General features: G+C 40.9%; 1 protein-coding gene across 2 annotated transcripts in view; it reads right to left on the reverse strand.

The window, feature by feature from the left end:
• CFAP61 (cilia and flagella associated protein 61) overlaps positions 1–21,814 on the reverse strand; it is a 298,775-nt gene that overhangs the window by 203,786 nt on the left and 73,175 nt on the right. For both annotated transcript variants that reach the window (XM_064375353.1, XM_064375325.1), the window contains exons 8-11: positions 17,358–17,449; positions 9,698–9,769; positions 3,919–4,097; positions 1,783–1,822 (exon numbers count right to left, since the gene is read on the reverse strand). In XM_064375353.1, coding sequence (XP_064231423.1) covers positions 1,783–1,822; positions 3,919–4,097; positions 9,698–9,769; positions 17,358–17,449 — 383 coding nt within the window. The remainder of the gene's footprint in view (positions 1–1,782; positions 1,823–3,918; positions 4,098–9,697; positions 9,770–17,357; positions 17,450–21,814) is intronic.

Genomic DNA, 21,814 nt, shown 5'->3' on the forward strand with positions numbered 1-21,814 from the left:
TTTTTTTTTTTTTTTAATTAGCTGGGAATGGTGACATATCTCAGCTACTTGGGAGGCTGAGGTAGGAGGATCCCTTGAGCCAAGAAGTTTGAGGCAGCAGTGAGCTATGATTGCGCCATTGCATGCAACAAAGTGAGACCCTGTCTCTTTAAAAAAAGAACTGGGACATAGTAAGTTAAACGAAAGATGTTATAATATAAATTTCATCTGTTCCTTTTTCTTTTTTTTCCTATGGCTCTTGGAACATTCAGAATTACTGATGTGGCTCACACTCCATCTCTGGACAGTGCTGCTCTAGGCTGTCTGAGCTTCACGCAGCCGCTTGATTCTCTGCCAGGTCCCTGCAGAAGCAGGCTGCTCTTCCCACAGCTAATTTGTCCCTTTGGGATCTCGCCTTCTCTTGAACCCTGTGAAGGCATTACTTGTGCTAATCCAAAACCCTGGGGACATTTGTGTAACTCAAAGGACTGAGTCATTGTTTGACCTTATCTTCCCTCTTTTTAGCAAATTAGCAGGGCCCCTTTTGGGGAACCTGAGAGTCAAGTTGCTGAAATACTCAAGTTGAAAATAAGAACTGGGTGCCAAGCCTGGGTGGGCTTCCTCTGGGAGGGGGAGAGTAACTATAATGAGTTGCTTCATCTTGGATTTGAAGGATTAAGGATGAAGCAATCAAGGTTATTATTTTCCTGTCGTCCATGTTCTGAAGTCAAATAGAATTGAAATGTAAACAGCTCTTTTACCTTTTTAAAGCCAGCATTACTTTTATAATGTTAAAGATTTACCTTTACATGGACTTTAAAATAGGAAATAATTAAAATTACTGAAATGCATTTAAGGAGTCTTTGAGGGAAACTGACTCTGTAAATCCTATGTTCAGGGTAATCTATATTTTTTGGAAAGTGTCTTAATAATCAATTTTTAAAAATTATGATGGAGAACATACTACCTTATTACAAAGCTTATAATAAAAAAACTGAGGAAATAAAACCTAACATCACATAGTTTGAAGACAAAATAATTAAACTATACTTGTTTTTGCCTCATTAGAAAGAGGGGGAAAAAAGCAAGAGATATTTTTCTTGAAACCAGTCAACTGAAGAAGTACAGATGTTGACTTTACTTAATTAACAGGCTTGTCTTTATAAAAATGCATTTTGTCCCTCAAAACTTCCTTCCCCATCTTCTTTCCTTCAATAAAGAAGTGTAAGAATCTGGTTAGATCTCCATCCCTAGACAACAATGAGACCAGAATGTATGCAGAAGCCTGGGACACCCTGACATGGAGAATCTTATTGCACTCGGATGTTACCCTGCAGGCTCATTCACCAATGTGGGTTGAGCCCCCTCTACAAGCCAGGCATGAAGTCCGGCCTGAGGATCTAGTAGGGAAAGAAATGCCAACCTGAAAATCAACAAATTTCTGCTTTCCTACCCTCAGAAAAGCAATATGATGATTTCAGAATACTTGGAGCCAATATAATCTATAAAATAACATACAGTGTCGTTCACTTTCATTTCTGACATTTTCATATACTACTATGAATGATTTGACTCTCTAAAAGAAATTTAGCATTTAAAGAAAACTGCTAAAATAGCATGACTTAAAAATTCGTGAATGACAATAAAAATAGAAATATTTTTATGAGCTCATGACATGCCATTTGACCTTACTCTCAGAACACAAACCTCAACATTCATAGCATAATAAATTTATGGCATTTTACTTTTCTACAACTTCTCTAAGCTTACAAAACCAGTTCTCAAAATTCAGCATGTACTTACAGAAAAAAGGCTGAAAACAAAATTCATAAAATCCAGCGACCTGTAAACAAGACAGGAAGCACTGTCACTGCCCTTCAGGCAAATGCAACATCAGTGGACATTTACAGAGATTTACGGCTCCCTCCCCTCGGGCAGCGATTAGCCAACCACTAGTCAGAATGTGTGTCTAGCTGAACACTAATGGGGTGCATAAGTCATAAGCTTCATATGTCAGTAATAAAGTATTCTGTAGAACTGAAGACACTTTCACATCAATTAATATCTCTGTGCATTTGAAAAGCCAAAACAAAATCAGTCATTCTGCACCTATGATCCTTCCCTTCTGTTTTGGAAGAGTTAAGAGGAGAGGTGAGAAATATTATAGGCTGCTTCTGATCTTTTTCCCTTTTATGTGTGAAAGATTTTCTGAGTAGATGTAGATGTACGTTCATGGGCAAACCACACTGGGTCATCAAATTCCTGTTTCAAAATTCACAAAGTATACTCTAAGTGCAATCACATTTAAATGCACAGATAAATATAAAGCAACAAATCTAGAAAGACTTTACGAGTTTTTAGATGTAAAGAACTTATCTTTTCAATCTCTCAGATCTCCATAAAAGCCGAAAACTCAAGATGAAAAAAGTAAAAGTACAACATGGTTCCAGGGGATGCTGAGAGATTGGGAACGCGTTTAAACAGCTCCTCTGAAGAGGAACTGTCCAGCCTGGTCATCTTTTAGACACTCCAGAGCCTTCCACTCTATTGAAATGGGTCAATCATTTCCTCTTCGAGATGGTTCTGTGGACAAATGAGGAGTGGGTAGGTATGCTAAGATGTGGAATCCAGGACTGAGGGCAGCATCCAGTGTCTGGACCACAGGGGAGCAGCAAGCACTGAACATGTGGGTGTTTTGGAGGGCAGGGTGGATGGCTGTGAGGTCTGGTGGGCGCCGGGGCTTTGCCTGCCCAGCACCATGCATGCCTCCTCCTTGCTGTAGCCCTGTTGGGTGTCGACTTATCTACCGCTCAGATATTCCATGTGGCTGAGGCTCCAGCTGCAGATCTGGGGTAGAGCATGAGCCAAGGGATGGAGCCCGTCTTCTCCATCTCCTTATGGCATGAGCTTGTCATAGCTGTTGGCTCAGGAATGAACACACAGTCCTGTTAGGCCTCATGGGACTTTGGCTGGAAAGCTGGGCCCAACCCAGCAAGTCCTCCTCACTGGATTTTGATGCAGAGCTGAGACTGTCAGTGTGTTTTAGACCTGGGATGGGGAACTCCTCTGAGAAGGGGGCCAACAGGAGGAAGTAGGGTGATATGATTTGGCTGTGTCCCCACCCAAATCTCATCTTGAGTTATAGCTCCCATAATTCCCATGTGTTGTGGGAGGTATCCAGTGGGAGATAATTGAATCCTGGGAGTGGTTTACAACATACTGTTCTCCTGGTAGTGAATAAGTCTCATGAGATCTGATGGTTTTACAAGGGGAAACCCCTTTCACTTGGCTGTCATTGCCTCTTTGTCTGCTGCCATGTAAGATGTGGCTTTCGTCTTCACCCTGATTGTGAGGCCTCCCCAGCCACATGGAACTGTGAGACCATTAAATCTCTTTTTCATTATAAATTACCCAATCTTGAGTATGTCTTTATCACCAGCATGAAAATGGACTAACACACAGGGTAAAGAGGTAGAGAGGGAAACTTGGTCCTTGATTTGGTTATCTAAATCCTAGATCAAGCCATATTTAAAATAGTCTCACCACTGGAGTCATCCTTACTTATGTAAGGCCAGTTTGGTTGGATTTTCTGTTACTTGCAAGCAAAAGAATAATCAGTAACCCAAATCCAAGGTCTCCAAGAAATGCAAACTTTACAGAATGGGAGCAGCATGTGGTTACGGAAGTGCTAATTTTCCAGATTCCCAATCGTTACATAGGTGGGCCAGCTTTCTTGTTCACTTCTATAGCCCTTACTAAAATTTTATGGACTAGAATCTCTGGATGGGGCTTAGGAATTTGTGTTTTTTTTTAAATTGCCCAGGAGAGTAGGAAGTGGGCCAGGTTTGGAAATTATTGGGTCTGTAAAGTTAAAATGTTGGTCCACTGATGCCAGAAGAGATTCTTACTGTGACAGCCAGCTAGGAGGTCAGTACTTGCCTTGCTTCGTATTTCTCATCAATACAAAACAACTGAATACAAAAAGCAGCTGAGGCTCCCCTGTAGATGGGGCGGAAGTGGACGGGCTCTTCAGGCCATAAGAGTGATGCCAAGCTCCTACTGCTGCCATGGTGATCCTGCGCACAGCCAGGGGAGGCCTCACTGAGTTTTTCTATGTCCTAGAGCAAGAAGAGAGGAGGAGCCAGTGAGAATCCTGTCAATTCCCTGTAATTTAGTGGGCTGGTGGTTGCATCATCTCTACATGACACCATTCAGAGGACAGGTAAGACTGTTTGACCCGAAACAACTCATCCTGGGCCAGGCCTGATTTTAAGGAGAGGTTCTTAATGAGATACTCAAAATTTATAAAATGTTTTTAAAAACTAGTTCTCCAGTGAGAACACATGGACACAAGAGGGGGAACATCACACACTGGAACCTGCTGGCGGGTGGGGGGCAAGGGGAGGGAGAGCATTAGGACAAATACTAAATGCATGTGGGGCTTTAAACCTAGATGACGGGTTGATAGGTGCAGCAAACCACCATGGTCCATGAATACCTATGTAACAAACCTGAATGTTCTGCACATGTATCCCAGAACTTAAAGTAAAATTGAAATAAATAAATAAAGCTGGTTCTCAAATGAAGGTCTCACATGAGACAAATAGTTTCAGTTGGCCTTTGACATAGGGCCCATCTTTTAACTGCATCCGGATGCAGAGTCCAGCCCCACAGGGTCTAGTGGATGTTCTTTTGTGTGCAGAGACAACAGATTGCAGGAAAGAAAGACACAAGACAGAGATAAGAGAAGAATTCAGCTGTGCCCGGGGGGACCACTACTACCAAGGCATGGAGTCCAGCAGTGGCCCCGAACACCTGGATGTGCTGATATAAATTGCATACAAGGCAGGGGGTCAGGGTAAGGGGAGTGAATCATCTAACGTGATTGATAGGGTCAAGCAAATCACATGCTTACAGTATAGGGGGCCCCTTCCCTTTCAGGTAGCCGCTGCAAGGGAGGGAGGCATATATGTAAGCATTTTTCTACACACTTATCAGAAAGATCAATGGCTTTTAGGATTCCCCTACTCTTACTTCTCACAACTTCTAAGAACTTAAAAGGAGAGCCAGGTGGGAAAGTGGAACATGGAAGTGGACAAGGATGGTGACCACTGGAGCACAGTACCATAGAGAGACATTTAAGCCCCTGGATGTCTGTGGGCAGGCCTGGCTAATGTCAGGCGGTCCTTCAAGAGCCGGGCAGAGCAGAGTGTTCTCTGAACTCCCTCAGTGAAAGGGAAACTCCCCTTCACAGTCTGCTAAGTAACGGGCACCTTCCCTGCCGCTGGCGCTACCCCAAGGCCTGGCTGCTAAGTAATGGGCACCTTCCTAGTGCTGGCGCTACCACGAGGCCTGCCTGCTAAGTAACGGATGTCTTCCCTGGTGCTGGCACTACCACCAGGCTCTCACTCTCGCCACCTGATCACTTCTCACAATGTCCCTTCAGTTCCTAATTGTATTTCACCTGGTTGGTTCTATACTATAAGATTAGAATGTTTTTATGCTATAATACTAAAGCAAAAATTAATAATAAAGAATAATGATTTAATAAGATTGATTATGTAATTGATTATGTGATTGTTTCTAAATATATTTGGTATCATTGCTAAAACTAAGTAATCAGTTATTTACTGAGACAGATTGTGCCTTCAGTCTCTTGCACCTGGGCAACTTTCTTCCCACATCCTGGGGTAGAGATTAGAGCGTGGTAGTGTTATATACATATTATAATAACTCCGGAAGCAAAATGCCTCTGTCCCCACAACTGTTTTCATTGTGATACAAGCATTTTTGAATCTTGGGACTGGTCAGGTGGTCCTGGGAGTAACTGTGGTGGGGAGGTGGAGCCCAGGAAGGGCCAACAGACCACAGCCACCTGGAAAGTCAGGGCTGAGGCTGTTCAGTGTTGGGTTAGGTGCATCTAAAAAAGAATCATTTCTCAGAAGATGATTCCTTTTGAAATCTCTCATGGAGTTCTTTTAAATCAAAGTAACACATGCATATAGAAAAATTTAAAATAATGTTAGCACCAAATATTTCTGAAGAAATTAGCAGTTCTCTGTCCTTCCAAGTCTCTAACCCCACTGAATAGAATTTTCAACCTTTTCATTACTTTGGGTATTTATTTACCTCTATATTTCTGGACAATATGCTTATGCTGCTATTTCTAAATTCATCAGTTTTTAGAATTTCCTACTGGACATTGACGTAATGACTAGATTAATCTCGCTTACACTACCATCCTCCCCATAGCTTATCCCCCAGGATAATGACATCACGATTCAGGGTTAAATCAGTAAGTATTTACACTATTATGAATGTGTAAGTATTTTGTTGTTGCTGATCAAAGTAGTGTAACATGACAATGATTTCATTTGTGTACCTAGTTTTTATTCAACTTGTTTCCTAAGTTTTTCACTTGCTTAATCAGATTTGCCAAGTGTTCGTCACTATTCATTTCCAAATGATCAGGCATTGGAGATAACATATGAGCTTCATTTCTTCTCCCCTCTAATCTGGACTTGCAGCTCTGCCAGCCTGCCAGTATTGCAGCTCCGATTTCTTAAGTTCCAGGTCTTTTCCTTGTCTTTTTTGTTCATTTGTTTAGGCCCTTATATCTCTAGAGCACATTTTTAGCTTTGTAAAAGCAACATGCGTGAGAGGCAAAAGTCCACAGACGCTGGCTAACTGGAGCACTTCATAGGGTGATCAGGCAGAGATCTGGTATTATTATTCGGTGGCCGCCTTCAGAGACATTATCTGAAGGCATTTTCTTTGGGGCTGTCAGTTTTTAGGGGACTTAACCTCTTCAATATCCTGCATGAGGAACTGTATTAGGTGGAACAGTGGGCCCAAAGATGTAAGGTCCTAGTCCCTGGAACCTATCTTTCAGGGCACAGGGACTTGGCAGATGTCAGCACTTGAAGGGTTCTGTGATGAGGAGATGCTCCTGGATGATCTGGATGGGCCCAGTGGAATCACAGGGATCTGCTAAGAGGGAGGCAGCGGGTCTGAGTCAGAGGGAGGAAGATGTTGTGCTGCTGGCTCTGAAGATGGAGGAAGGGGCCACAGGGCATGGAACACAAGTGGCTTCTAGAAGCTGGCAAAGACAAGGAAACAGATTCTCCCCCAGAGCCTCCAGAAGGAACATGCCCCTTTCTACACCTGAAACTCTGCACACTCAAACCCATTTTAGAATTCTAACCTCCAGAACTGCACAATAATAAAGCTGTGTTATAAGCCACCAAGTTCGGGGTAATGTGTTACAGCAGCAACAGAAACTAATATAAGGCCTGGCTCCTGGCATCGAGAAGGTGTGGCTGGAGGAGGGGCCGTGGATTCCTCTATTCAAAATGGAGAATTCCACTTACTTGTCTATTCTCCAACCTTTGCCATTATAACGCCCATGCAGTGGAGCAGCCTCTGTTCAATTTCTCTAAAGAACAGTCATTTCATCCTCTCACTTGGGGTGTGGCTGACAACCTAACTGGAGTCTGCAGGGATCCAGTGTTCCTCACTTCATATCAGCCTGCCCAGCCTTTTCAGCCCAGTACCTCACCCCGCCTTCTGCAAATCTCCAGTCTTCAGCCTTGTGTAGAATTCACACACTTTTCACCAGTCTCTCCTTTCATAAAGACACTTGAGTTTCACCTTCCTCAGCTGTGCTAAGCCAGTGTAAACTCCTCCATCAATTTTTTTATTCTCAATATTTTTAAAGTGCTTATCTTCCAATATCTCCTCTCATCTCATCTTTGTGGATTTGTGCCCTTTTTATTCCTTTACTGTCATTTCAGTGATTTTCTCCAGAAGGGAAAGGAGATAAAAATAGGAGATCAATCCATATTGTTGACTCAGGTGTCCTCTGGGGTTCCAACATGTCTGATATGGTGGTGGGGCCAGGCATGCCGTCTCCCCATCCACATCCTTGCTTGGGTTCATAAGGAATGGGTACCTTCTTAGGAATGTTAGAAAGAAAACTGCTATCCTCTTCTGCACCTCAACTCTCCTCCCTATGGCACAGGGCATGACTGACTGGTCACTGAGTCGCCTAGTGCTGGCTGCCCCAGAAACACACCCTGAACTAAGAGTCTGAGAGTCAGTAGTTTACTTGGGGAGCAAGGCAGGAAATTCTGTGAGAGGAGCGGCGTGTGAGCCAAGGAGAGCAAGGCTACCAGCATGTGATGCTTCAAGATGTGGGTTACTACAGTGAATCAATCCCATCCGAATCTCTGGGAGCCGGGAGAACACAGTGCAGAGTGGTCCCACCTAGGAGGCAAAGGAGCTGGGGTATTGATTCTCCAGTGCCTTCAGTCATTGGCTGATGGCTGCTCCCTCAAACAGTCTGCCCTGCTGCAAACAGAGCATGGAAGGAAGACCAGGCACTTGCAGTTCTTGTCCTCAGGGTGCTCAGGAAGGATAAGTGCTAGAGGATATGGGTGGGGGTCCAACAGCATATGCTAATGTGAGATTCAAAAACTGGACCCTGCGCCTGCATCATGCTGTCTCTTTCTGGCAGCACATCCTGCTCCCAGATTGAGTGCTTTCTACTCCCCTCCATGTAATTAGCCGGGAGTGGGGAGACCCTGCCCCACGGGTGAGTCCTGCCTACAACTACGTGGGGGCATTTAATTCAGCAAGGAGAAATGGGAAGCCCATTTGTGTTCTTGGTCCTAGCTTTCTTCTCTGGTTCAGTGTTAGCCAAAAGAAAGGGGTGTTTCAATCCCTAGCTGACTTCTGGGTAGACTCCTTCACTGGTCAGAATCTACAGAGGAGAGGGGTTGGAAAATCTGGCCCTCTGGCAGAATTTCAGTGTCTAGGCTTAGTGTTCAATGAAGCTGACCCAGTGCCTCTATGAATATGACTAAGTCCCATGTTCTGTTCCCTTCTCAAGGGTTCTCCAGGCTTCTGTTGCTGAGTCAGTCCATCCATCACCAAGAGGCTCTTGGGATACTACTGAAATTGCAGGACTATGTTCATCATCAGGGAATGAAAATGCCTTATTATACCAATCTCCCACTCAAAAGCTATAACACCCTCCTCTGCTCCTTCGGAAAAGTTGGAGATCCTGAGCAGGGTTCACAGGGCCCTGCCAATCTCTTCCTAAACCATCAGGCTTCTGGCGGAGAACAGAAGGGACACTCCAACGGAGTGGTCAAGAGACCACCTGCAAAAGCATGGGCGGGGTGAAGGGAAACCAACAAAGGATGGTGAAGTCCCCAGGAATGGCCACCGCACTGGTGGAAGATGCTACACCCGTTGGCCTGAATCTGTAACAGGAGGGAGGAGTTCCTAAATCCTGAGATGCAAGTGAATGACATATATTAAGAACACATCTAGATACTGATATGAGTGTATGTATGTGCATATGATACAGAGAAAACTCTTACGAATGTTTTGCCTCTCCAAAATGTTTTCTTTTTGGGCAACAGGATGGAGAGATAAGCTGTATTTACTAAAATTTTTGCAAATAATTTATGTAGAAAATGCAACTTACAGTCCAGGCTGTGCAGAGGATACAGAAGAAAAGATTAATCACAGCAGGGGAGGAGGTAATGAGGTGAGGCTTGCTGCAGCAGGTCTTAAAGGAGGTGGTAGGTGTGAACTGGTGGAGACAGGCAGAGAGGTCAAGAGGAGGAAAGGGCACAAAGCCTCCGAGGTAGAAAGGTGTGACGCCCACGGGGTGGCCAGCAGGCACGCAAAGGCCCTCCTCAAACCCTACCTCTGGTTCACTAACTCCATTTTGGACCACTGATAAAGCTTCCTCGGATGCAGCTTCTCCAGCAATTTTTCCCTGCAAATGACAAAAGCAAGGCACGAAAAGTAATCAACACCTGCAGTCGTTTGGCATCCAAGCTCTGGAGCAAGCTGCCGGGGTTCAGATCCTGGCTCTATGGCTTACTGGCCTTGTGGCATCGGGAAACTTAGGTAGCCTCACTTTGCTCCTCTGTGAAAAGCGGATGAGAAGAGCATCTATTTCATAAGGATGTTATGAGGATAAAATAAAGACAGACAGAGAAATAGATGTTTAGCGTAGTGCTGGCACCTCCTGATTCTCTGGAGATGTTGCTTATTACTCCATTACTTGTATTCTTCTCTTTAACTTGAAAGCTGCACTAAATTTAAAAAAAAAAAAAAAAAAACTGTGTTGAGGTTTTATGATGGTGCAAAAGTAATTGCATGAAAAGGAACTGCATTAAAAGTAATGGCAATAACTGCAATTATCTTTGCACACAAAAGTAATTTGCACCAACCTAATAGAATTGACATACAATAAGCTACATATATTTGAAGTATACTTTTTGAAAAGCTTTTACTTATGTGTATATCCATAAAAATATCACCACGATCAAGAAAACGAACATGACACATCACCCCCCAAGCTTCCACGTTCCTACGTGCCTCTCACTCCTACCCTTCCTACTCTGCCAACCACAGGCAAACAGTGATATGATTTTTGTCACTATAGAGTAGTTTGTACTTTCTGGAATTTTGTATTATGGAAATCAAATAGTATTTACTCTTTTTTGATCTGGCTTCTTTCACTCAGTGTATTTATTTTGAAATTCACCCATGCTGTTGCATGCATCTGTGGTTTAGTCCTCTTCGTTGCTGAGTAGTATCCACAGTGTAGGTGCACCATGCTGCCTCCACATCCTCACCCACACTTGGAACACTTAATCATTCTAGTTTTGGACATTCTAATAGATGCATAATTGTATTTTATTGTGGTTTTAATTTACATTTCTCTAATGACTAATGAGATTGAGTGTCATTTCAAGGGATGTCTTCTTTTGAAAAGTTCAAATCTTTTGTCCACTTTTAATTAGGTTTTTCATTTTGCATTATTGTGTTTTGAGAATTTTAAAAAATACATTGTGGAAACAAGTCCTCTGTCAGATATGTACTTTGCAAGTATTTTCTTCCAGTCTGCGGCTTGTCTTTGCATTCTCTGAACAGTATTTTTCAAAAAGAAAAGATTTTAATTTTTGATGACATCTAATTGATCGATCTGTTCTTTCATGTATTATGCTTTTGATGCTGTTTCTAAGAAATCTTACCTAACCCAAGGTCGCAAAGATTTCCTCCTATGTTATGTTTTCTCTAGAGGTTATATTGGTTTGAATTCTACATTCAAGTCTATGATTCATTTGCAGCTAATTTTTGTATATGGTATGAGGTATGAATTGAGTTTTTTTTTAAAGTTTGTATATGGGTATTCGATTGTTTCAGAGAGAAGACTATTCTTTCTCCACTACATTGCCATGTGCCTTTGTCAAAAATCAGTTGTCTATACATGTTGATTCTATTTCTGATTTTTTTCTTCTATTCCATTAACCTGCTGTTGACCTTAGTGCCAATACTACACTATCTTCATTACAAGAACCTTATAATAATTAGGCCAGGCAAAATGGCTCACACTTGTAATCTCAGTACTTTGGGAGGCCAAAGCAGGAGGATCACTTGAGGCTGAAAATTCAAGACCAGCCTGGCCAACATGACAAAACCCCATCTCTACTAAAAACACACACACAAAAAAAACTGTAGGCATGGTGGTGCACACCTGTAATGCCAGCTACTCAGAAGGCTGAGGCATGAGTATCACTTGCACCTGGGAGGCGGAAGTTGCAGTGAGCTGAGATCATGCCACTGAACACCAGCCTGGGCAAGAGAGAAAAAAGAGAACCTTATAATAATTAATCTTGAAATCAGTTAGTGTTATCCTATAGTTTTTCTTTTTCAAAGTTGCTCTGACTGTTTTAGGTTACCTCCATTTTTGCATACATTTTGAAATTAATCAATTAAACTTCTATAAGAATTTCTGCTGAAAATTTGATTGGAATTTTACTGAATTTGGGAAGAATTGATTTAAAGATTCAGTATCCCATGAACACAGAATATCTCTCTAAGTATTTAGGTCTTTAATTTCTCTCAGAAATGTTCTATGCTTTCAGCATGGAAGTCTTGTATATCTTCTGTCAGATTTAATCTATAAGTATTTAACATATGTGTACTGTTGTAGATGGTATTTCAATCTGATTGTTCATTGCAATTATATAGAGATAAAATTAAATTTTGCATATTAATTTTGGATATATTTGTTCTAGTAGATATTTTGTAGATTCTATCAGTTTTTTTCCATAAGTCGTCATGTTGCCTGTGAGTAAAAGATAGTTTTAATTATTCCTTTCCAATCTGGATGCTTTTCATATTTTTTCCACTCTTTTCTGCACTGGTCCAAATTGACACTACAATTTTGATTAAAAGTGGTAAGAGCAGACATTCTTGACTTGTTCCTGACTTTAGGGGCAAAATAATTAGTCTGTCACCATTATGTTTGATGTTTGCTGTAAGTTTTTCAAAATAACCTTTATCAAACTGAAAAAGTGCTAAGAGTCTTTACGAGGAATTAATGTTGGATTTTCAAATGTCTTTTATACATTTATGAAATAAACATACTTTTTTAGTTTGTTAAAATGGTGAATTACACTGATTTTCTTACGTTAAACGAAATTTGCATTCCTAGAATAAACCCTACTCAGTTATGATTACCCTTTTTGTATATTGATTCCGTTTTCTAATTTTTAAATTTTTTATTTCAATACCTTTAGGGGAACAGTTAATATCTGGTTGCATGGCAAAGTTCTTTATTGATTTCTCAGATTTTGGTGCACCCATCATCCAAGCAATGCATACTGTACCCCAAGTGTAGATCAAAGACTCTATGTTGATGGGCATTTAGTCTGGTTCCATATTTTTGCAACTGTGAATTGTGCTGTAATGAACATGCTTGTGCAAGTACATTTTTCATATGATGACTTCTTGTATACTTGGTAGACATCCAGTAACTGCTGGATCAAATGGTAGTTCTACTTTTAATTCTTTAAGGAATCTCCATATTATTTTCCATAATGCTTGTACTAGTTTACATTCCCACCAGCAGTGAAAAACTCTTCCCTTCTCACCACATACAAGCCAACATCTGTTTTTTTTTATTTTTAAATTATAGCCATTCTTGCAGGAGTAAGGTGACATTTCATTGTGGTTTTGATTTGCATTTCCCAGATAATTAGTGGTGTTGAGCATTTTTTCATGTTTGTTGGCTGTTTGCAGATCTTCTTTTGAGGATTCTCTATTCATGTCCTTTGTCCACTTTTTGATGGGATTATTTTTTTTCTTGCCAATTCATTTGAGTTCCTTGTAGATTCTGAATACTAGTTCTTTGTTGGATATATACTTTGCAAATATTTCCTCCCACTCTGTGGGTTGTCTGTTTACTCTGTTGATCATTTCTTCTGCTGTGCAGCTTTTTAGTTGAATTAGGTCCCATCTATATTTATCTTTGTTTTTGTTGCATTTGCTTTTGGGTTCTTGGTCATGAGCTCTTTGCCTAAGCCAATGTCTAGAAGAGTTTTTTCTGATGTTATCTTCTAAAAGTTTATGGCTTCACCTCTTAGATTTAAGTCTTTGATTCCTCTTGAGTGGATTTTTCTATAAGGTGAGAGATGAGGATCCAGCTTCATTCTTCTACGAGTAGCTTCCAGTTTTCCCAGCACTATTTGTTGAATACACTGTTCTTTCTCCACTTTATGTTTTTGTTTGCTTTGTTAAAGATCATTTGTTATAAGTATGTGGCTTTATTTCCAGGTCCTCTATTCTGTTCCATTGGGCTACATGCCTATTTTACACCAGTACCATGCTTTTTTGGTAACTATAGCCTTGTAGGATAGTTTGAAGTCACATGATGTGATGCCTCCAGATTTGATCTTTTTGCTTAGTCTTGTTTTGGCTATGCATGCTCTTTTATGATTCCATATCAATTTTAGGATTGTTTTTTCTAGTTCTGAAGAATGATAATGGTATTTGCATGGGAATTACATTGAATCTGTAGATTGCTTTTGGTAGTATGGTCATTTTCACAATATTGATTGTACCCATACATGAACTTGGGATGTATTTTCATTTGTTTGTGTCATCAGTGATTTCTTTCAGCAGTGTTTTGTAATTTTCCTGTACTTTCACCTTCTTGCCTAAGTACATTCCTAGCTTTTTGTTTGTTTTTTGAGGTTTTTGGTTGGTTTTGTTTTTTGTTTCTTTTGCAACTGTTATAAAAGGGATTGAGTTCTCTATTTAATTCTCAGCTTAGTCATTTTTGGTGCATGGCAGTGCTAATGATTTGTGTACACTGATTTTTGTAACCTGATACTTTATTGGATTTATTTATCAGATCTAGGAACTTTCTGGGTGAGTCTTTAGGGTTTTCTAGGTATACAATCATATTATCGGTGAACAGTGACAGTCTGACTTCTTTACCAATTTGGATGCCTTTTGTTTCTTTCTCTTGTCTGATTGCTCTGGCTAGGACTTTCAGTACTATGTTGAATAGAAGTGGTGAAAATGTACATCCTTGTCTTGTTCCAGTTCTCAGGAGGAATGATTTCAACTTTTCCTTGTTCAGTATAATGTTAGCTGTGGGTTTGTCATAAGATGGCTTTTATTACTTGAGGTATGTCCTTTCTATGCCAATTTTGCTGACAGTTTTAATCATAAAGCGATGCTGGATTTTGTCAAATGCTTTTTCTGTGTCTATTGAGATGATCACATGATTTTTGTTTTTAAACCTGTTTATGTTATGTATCACATTTATTGACTAGTATATGTTAAACCCTGCATCCCTGTTATGAAACTCACTTGATAACGGTGTATTATTATCTTTTTCATATGATGTTTAATTCAGTTAGCTAGCATTTTGTCGAGGATTTTTGCATCTATGTTCATCAGAAATATTAGTCTATAGTTTTAGTTTTGGATTATGTCCTTTCCTGGTTTCGGTTTTAGGGTGATACTGGCTTCACAGAATGATTTCGGGAGGATTATGTCTTTCTTTACCTTTTGGAATAGTCTCAGTAAGATTGGTACCAATTCTTCCTTGAATACCTGATAGAATTCAGCTGTGAATCCATCTGGTCCTGGACTTTCTTTGCTGGCAATTGTAAAATTACTGTTTCCATCTCACTACTTGTTATTGGTCTGTTGAGAGTTTCTATTTCTTCACAATTTAATCTAGGAGAGTTGTATACTTCCAGGAATTTCTCCATCTCCTCTAGATTTTCTAGTTTGAGCATGTAAAGGTGTTCATAGTTGTCTTGAATGATCTTTTGTATTTCTTTGGTATTGGTTGTTATATCTCCCATTTCATTTCTAATTGAGACTATTCGGATCTTCTCCTTTTCTTGGTTAATTTCACTAATGGTCTATCAAAGAACCAGCTTTTTGTTTCATTTATATTTTGAATTTTTTTGTTTCAATTTCATTTAGTCCTGTTCTGATCTTCATTATTTCTTTTCTTCTGCTGGGTTTGGGTATGGTTTGTTCTTGTTTCTCTAGTTTCTTGAGGTGTGACCTTAGACTGTCTCTCTGTGCTCTTTCAGACTTTTTGTTGTAGGCATCTAATGCTGTGACGTTTCCTCTTATCACCACTTTTGCTGTGTCCCAGAGGTTTTGATAAGTTGTGTCATCACTATCATTCAGTTCAAATCATCTTTATTTCCATCTTGATTTCTCTGTTGAACCAAAGATCATTCAAGAGGAGCTTATTTAATTTCCATGTATTTGCATAGTTTTGACGGTTCCTTTTGGAGTTAACTTCCAATTTTATTCCACTGTGGACTGAGAGGGTACTTGATATAATTTCAATTTTCTTAAGCTTATTGAGACTTGTTTTGTGGCCTCTCCTATGGTCTATCTTGAGAATGTTCTATGTGCTGATGAAAAGAATGTATATTCTGCAGTTGCTGGGTGCTGGATGTTCTATAAATATCTGTTAAGCCCGTTTGTTCTAGGGTATAGTTTAAGCCCATTGTTTCTTTGTTGACTTTCTGTCTTAATGACTTGTCTAGTGCTGTCAGTGGAGTATTGAAGTCCCCCACTATTACTGTATTGCCAGCTAGCTAATTTCTTATGTCTAGTAATAATTGTTTTATAAATTTGAGAGCTCCCATGTTAGGTGCATATATATTTAGGGCTGGGGTATTTTCCTGTTGGACTGACTTTTTAAAATCATTTTATAATGTCCCACTTTTTTTAACTATTATTGCTTTAAAGTATGTTTTCTCTGATGTGAAAATAGTTACTTCTGTTTGCTTTTGGTTTCCATTTGTGTGAAATATCCTTTTCTATCCATTTATTTTATGTTAGTTTATGTGAGTCCTTATGCATTAGGTGAGCCTCCTCAAGACAGCAGACACTTGATTGGTGAATTTTTATCCATTCTGTCATTCTGTGTCTCTTAAGTGGAACATTTAGGCCATTTACATTCAATGTTAGTAATGAGATGTGAGGTACTGTTTTATTCAACATGCTAGTTGTTGCCTCAGGATGTTGGTGTTTTACTTTCATTGTGTTATTGCTTTATAGGCCCTGTGAGATTTAGGCTCTTTGAGATTTAGAACTCTTTTCAGTATTTCTTATAGTGCTGGCTTGGTAATGGCAAATTCTCTCAGCATTTGTTTGTCTGAAAAATACTTTCTGTCTCCTTCATTTATGAAACTAGTTTTGCTGGATACAAAATTCTTGGCTGGCAATTATTTTGTTTGAGGAGGCTGAAGAAAGGACCCCAATCCCTTCTTGGCTTGCAAAATTTCTGCTAAGAAATCTGCTGTAAATCTGATACATTTTCCTTTATAGGTGACCTGAGGCTTTTGCCTAACAGCTCTTAATTTTCTTTGTCTTGACTTTAGATAACCTGATGACTATGTGCCTGGGTGATGATCTTTTTTCGCAATGAATTTCCCAGATGTTCTTTGATTTTCTTGTATTTGGATGTCTAGATTTCTAGTGAGGCCAGGGAAGTTTTGCTTGATTATTTCCTCAGATATGTTTTCCAAACTTAGATTTCTCTTCTTCCTCAGGAATATCAATTGTCCCTAGGTTTGGCCATTTAACATAATCCCAAATTTCTTGGGGCTTTGTTCATTTTTTTAAATTCTTTTTGTTGTCTTTGTCTAATTGGGTTAATTTAAAAGCCCTGTCTTCAAGCTCTGAAGTTCTTTCTTCTACTTGTTCTAGTCTATTGTTGAAATTTTCAAGTGCTTGTGACATCAATGAGTTTAAATTAGCAGTTTTATCTGCCTCAGCCTCCTGACATTCTGTTCTGACATGCATTTTGGAGCATACCAGTGAGGCTTTGATTTGTCCATTACAAACACAAAGGCCTCTGTTTCCCCCACCTCAAAGTGTGCTTACTGCTAGGGAGGCGTTTTCTGCATCAGGCATTAGAACTTCTCTAATGCCTGACCCCAGAACCAGAGATGCCCCTGATGTCACATGTAGCCCCTAGGCGCATCCCCCGACCCTAGGCATGGAGGAATAGTCTCTCTCACCTGGATGTTTTCCATGGTATCTGGAGAAACAGGCTCCTGTGACTCCTCAACTATTTTTTGGAAACTCTGGCTGCTACTCCTGAGCTCAGCATCTTTGAGAGAAGGGATATAGTAAGGACAGAAAATAGATGATAAATGTCTGCAGAAGCACAGAAAATTAGACAACATAGTCACATGTTTTTAAACTACAATGGATCTGAAGAATTTTATTCTAGAGAGCAGTACTTTGAGGTGGGAAGAGTAGATCTCTGCAGCCCACCTGGATTTTGACACTGAGGAGGGATCCTGGAAGTTCCTCCCTCCACCTCTCTGTGCCCTTATCTGCATGATACTGCCCAAGGGAGTTGTGGAGATGAGAAGATGGGCAACGGACCTGGCCCAGGCCTGGTCTGCAGGAGGACCTCAACCTTTACCAGTCCCTGGGCAATGGGATCCTTTGATAGCAGCCCCTTTTGAAGCTTACAAACAATGGGTTATCAGCTTCCTTGATGGTGGGCCTTGAAATGATCTTCAGACAGAAGGTGGAAAAGCCCACAATGAGTTATATCAGTGTTACCTGAATGCCAGGGCTTAGCACAAGGGCTGCTTTCTCATTGTTTGTAAATACTATGAACTCATGCTCTGCCAGTGGGCACAATGCTTACTTTGCTATTTTCTAGTAGAAATTATTTTCAAGAAGAACTGGAGCTAAGCATTGGTGTTTTAAGAAGTTCTGGAAAGTCAATGATCAGGGTAGCTTAGGCCTCATGTATTTAACCTTTACTAAAAATTACAGAAGAAAAAAATTTCTCATTTTGTCTAAAAAGGTTTTTCTCCCTCCTCCTCCCCTCCTTTTCTTCTCTTTTGAAATCTCTCCATCCCTAAGGAGGGCGACCTGAGAGAAGACATCACTGGAGGATGTACTTGCCTTTGTGTCTCACCCAGTGTCTGCTCTGCTGGGGGTTCTCAGCTATGACATCTGCTCTTAGCCTTTGGGCCTCAGCTCTGAGTAGCACTAGGATGCCCTGCTCATGCCTGCCCCTCCTCAGAAGTGCAGCCACACATGCAGGAGGGTCCCTGGGCCCACTAAAGGCTCCAGAGACTGCTGCTGTCACTGCGGGTGTGGGCCTGCTGCTCTGCCTTCTTGTTTTCAAGCGTCGCATCAGACCCTGCAGTGCCAGAGCAGCCAGGGTCCTCTCTGCTTCCTCCTCTCCCATGGTGTTCTTCTAGTGCCAGCTATGACAATAGCCCCTTCGGATGCCTCTCAACCCCAAATTTCTGGGTCACTAATGCATTATACCTACTCCTGGCAAAGATGTATGTAAATGAATGAAATTCTAAGAGAAAAATGTGATGCCCAGGGAGGTGCAAATGGCATAGTCAGAGACGTACATAACGTTGAAGGTACAATGTGAGAGAGTCACATCTTAGCATGAAAGGCAGCTCTTTTGGCATGAAGAGAAAATATCCTGAGAAGAGAGGGTAAAGCACTTAGAATCCCTCTTCAGAAGAAAGATACTTTGAGGAAAATAAAAACTGTCATATCTCTAGTTCTTAAATATGTTCTGCACCCTGCAGAATTTTCCAGATAAGACTATCTGGGGTTTCTAGCATTCTCATCATGCCAAGAGCAGCATGCTTTTTAGGCTAATTGACTTTGTTGTTGAGATTAACACACATTCAAAAACTGTACAGCTCAGGGAATTTCTACATATGTGTACTCCTGAGCAACAACCATTACCTGTAAGAGTATATAAAACTGGCTGGCTGGTCATGGTGGCTCACACCTGCAACCCCAGCACTTTGGGAGGCCGAGGAAGTTGGATCACCTGAGGTCAGGAGTTCAAGACCAGCCTGACCAACATGATGAAACCTCGTCTCTACTAAAAATACAAAAAAGTAGCCGGGCATGGTGGTGCACACCTGTAATCCCAGCTACTCAGGAGAACTACTTGAACCCGGGAGGCAGAGGTTGCAGTAAGCCAAGATCATGCCACTGCACTACAGCGGAGACTCTATCTCCAAAAAAAAAAAAAAAAAAAGAACATACAAAACATGTCCAGAACCCAGAAGTTTCCCTCATCTCCCTGTCCAGTCAATACTCCTCTCAAAGGTACCCACTCTTCGAACTTTTACTGTCATTGAGGAGTTTTGCTCACCAGCAACCTTGTGAATTACAGAAACTTATCAGTATCTACCTATTCTAATGCATTAAAAAAAATTTCTTTTCTAAGTTTGAAGAACTACAAAAATGTAACTAAAAGAAAAGTAGACATTCACTGTGCATGTTTCTTTTATAATTAAGAAAAGATTACTAAAAAGTAAAAAGTCTTAAAGACTGGATTAATTTTCAGTAAACTAATAATCCTGGTAACTTAACTGTTGATGATCCAATGTTCATGAGACAATTACCAACTACAGAGACTAATTGCCTTGACTAAACTATTGTGAGGTGTTGCAGTTTATTATTAAGCAGCTGACACACTCATCCCTAGAGGTGACTGCATTTCAGAACTGCGCAAGGTGATGCTGTATCTCTCTTTCCAGTGCCTCTGGGGTTTTGTGAGGTTTAATTAGTTAATGTTCATAACGTGCCCTGAGATCCTCAAATGTGAGGTGCTATCCTGGGGAAAGCTGAGGCAGTGGTATTATGTAACACATGACCAAAAATACAACTGAAGCTGCAAATTTAATTGTTATATTATGGCTTATGCCATCTAAGTAGTTTAGAAGTCATGAACTATCGGTTTACTCTAGCGGGAGTAAAGGCACAATTTATCAGGACTTTCTCTCTGAGACTGCTTATCTGAAGCGGGTTTACCATGGAGCTAATACAGTTAGGGATTCAGGCATCTTCCCAGCACAGGCTCCTCCAAGGCACAGCATCTAACGCCACATTCATAATTTTTCATTACTATCCTTAAAGAGGGCTCCTGAATTGGTCAGACTATAGGTCCCACAAGACTCTGGACCTACCCTGCTGTTTATCTAATAGGAATAATACATACAGAGTACAAAATAATGCATGTTGAAGGCTTTAGGAATAAATAATATAATTTTGTGCTTTTTACATTTATTTTAAATATCCATCAAAAATCTTAATTTTCGTGTGATGAAATAAATTGATTCTAAAAGAGCAAATATGAAGAAACAGTAAACAAAATTTTAAGAAAGATGAACAAAAAGAGGGCCAAATTCCAAACTGAATATTAAGACATTATAAAGACATAGTTATTAAAACAGTGAGTTACTGAGGCAAGAACAGAATAGAATGAAAACCAGAAACAGAGCCAGACAGTTACGAAATGTTGATATATGATAAGAGGTGGCATTTCAAATTAGGAGGGAAAGAACAAATTACACAATAAATAGTGCTGGAGGAGGTGAAGCAAGATGATCAAATAGAAGCTTCCACCAATCATCCTCCCCACGGGAACACAAAATTAACAATTATGTACACAACAAAGCACCTTCATAAGAACCAAAAATCAGGGGAGTGATCACAGTATCTAGTTTTAACTTCATATCACTGAAAGAGGCACTGAAGAAGGTAGGAAAGACAGTCTTGAATTGCCAACACTAACCTTTCCCAATTCCCCTGGCAGTAGTCATGTGGTGTGGAGAATCTGTACACTTGGGGAGAGAAAGTGCAGTGATTGTGGGACTTTGCATTGGAATGCAGTGCTGTCAACACCAGGTAGAACTCAGCGGGCACCCCTAGATGGAGCATTTGGATCAGCCCTAGCCAGAGGGGAACCACCCATCCTGGTGGCTGGAACCTGAGTTCTGACAAGCCTTGCACCACAGGCAAAAGTCCTCTGGGGTCCTAAATAAACTTGAAAGGCTGTCTAGGCCACAAGGACTGCTACTCCTAAGCAAGTCCTAGGGCTGTGCTGTTCTCTGAACTAGTGGACTTAGGGGACGTGCCACCTAGTAACACACCAACTGTATCTGCTAAAAGAGCGCTTATGTTACTCCTCCCCTAATCCCAGGCAGCACAGCTCACAGCTCCAAAAGAGACTCTGACTCCTTCCTTCCACTTGAGGAGAGGGGAGTGAAGAGGACTTTGTCTTGTAACTTGGATACCGGCTCAGCCACAGTAGGATACGGCACATGGCAGAGTCACAAGGTCCCAATTCCAGGCCTGGCTCCTAGAAAACACTTCTAGACACACCCTGGACTGGAAGGGAAGCTGTTTGCCTTAATGCGAAGGACCTAGTCCTAGTAGGGTTCATCACATGCTGACTAAAGGGCCCTGGGCCCTGAATAGTCAGCAGCAGTAGCCAGGTAGTACTTGCCACGGGCCTTGGGTGAGACTCAGAGCTGTGCTGACTTCAGGTGTGACCGGCACATTCCAGCTGTAGTGGAAATGAGAAGAGACCACTTCTCCTTGAGAAGAGCAGAGGAAAGAGTAAAGAGGACTCTGTCTTGAGCTTAGGTGCCAGCATGGCCACAGTGGGGAAGAGCACCAAACAGGT

Source organism: Aotus nancymaae, unplaced genomic scaffold, assembly GCF_030222135.1.
Source record: "Aotus nancymaae isolate 86718 unplaced genomic scaffold, 86718_ANA_hifiasm-v0.15.2.pri h1tg000001l, whole genome shotgun sequence".
NCBI lineage: Eukaryota > Metazoa > Chordata > Mammalia > Primates > Aotidae > Aotus > Aotus nancymaae.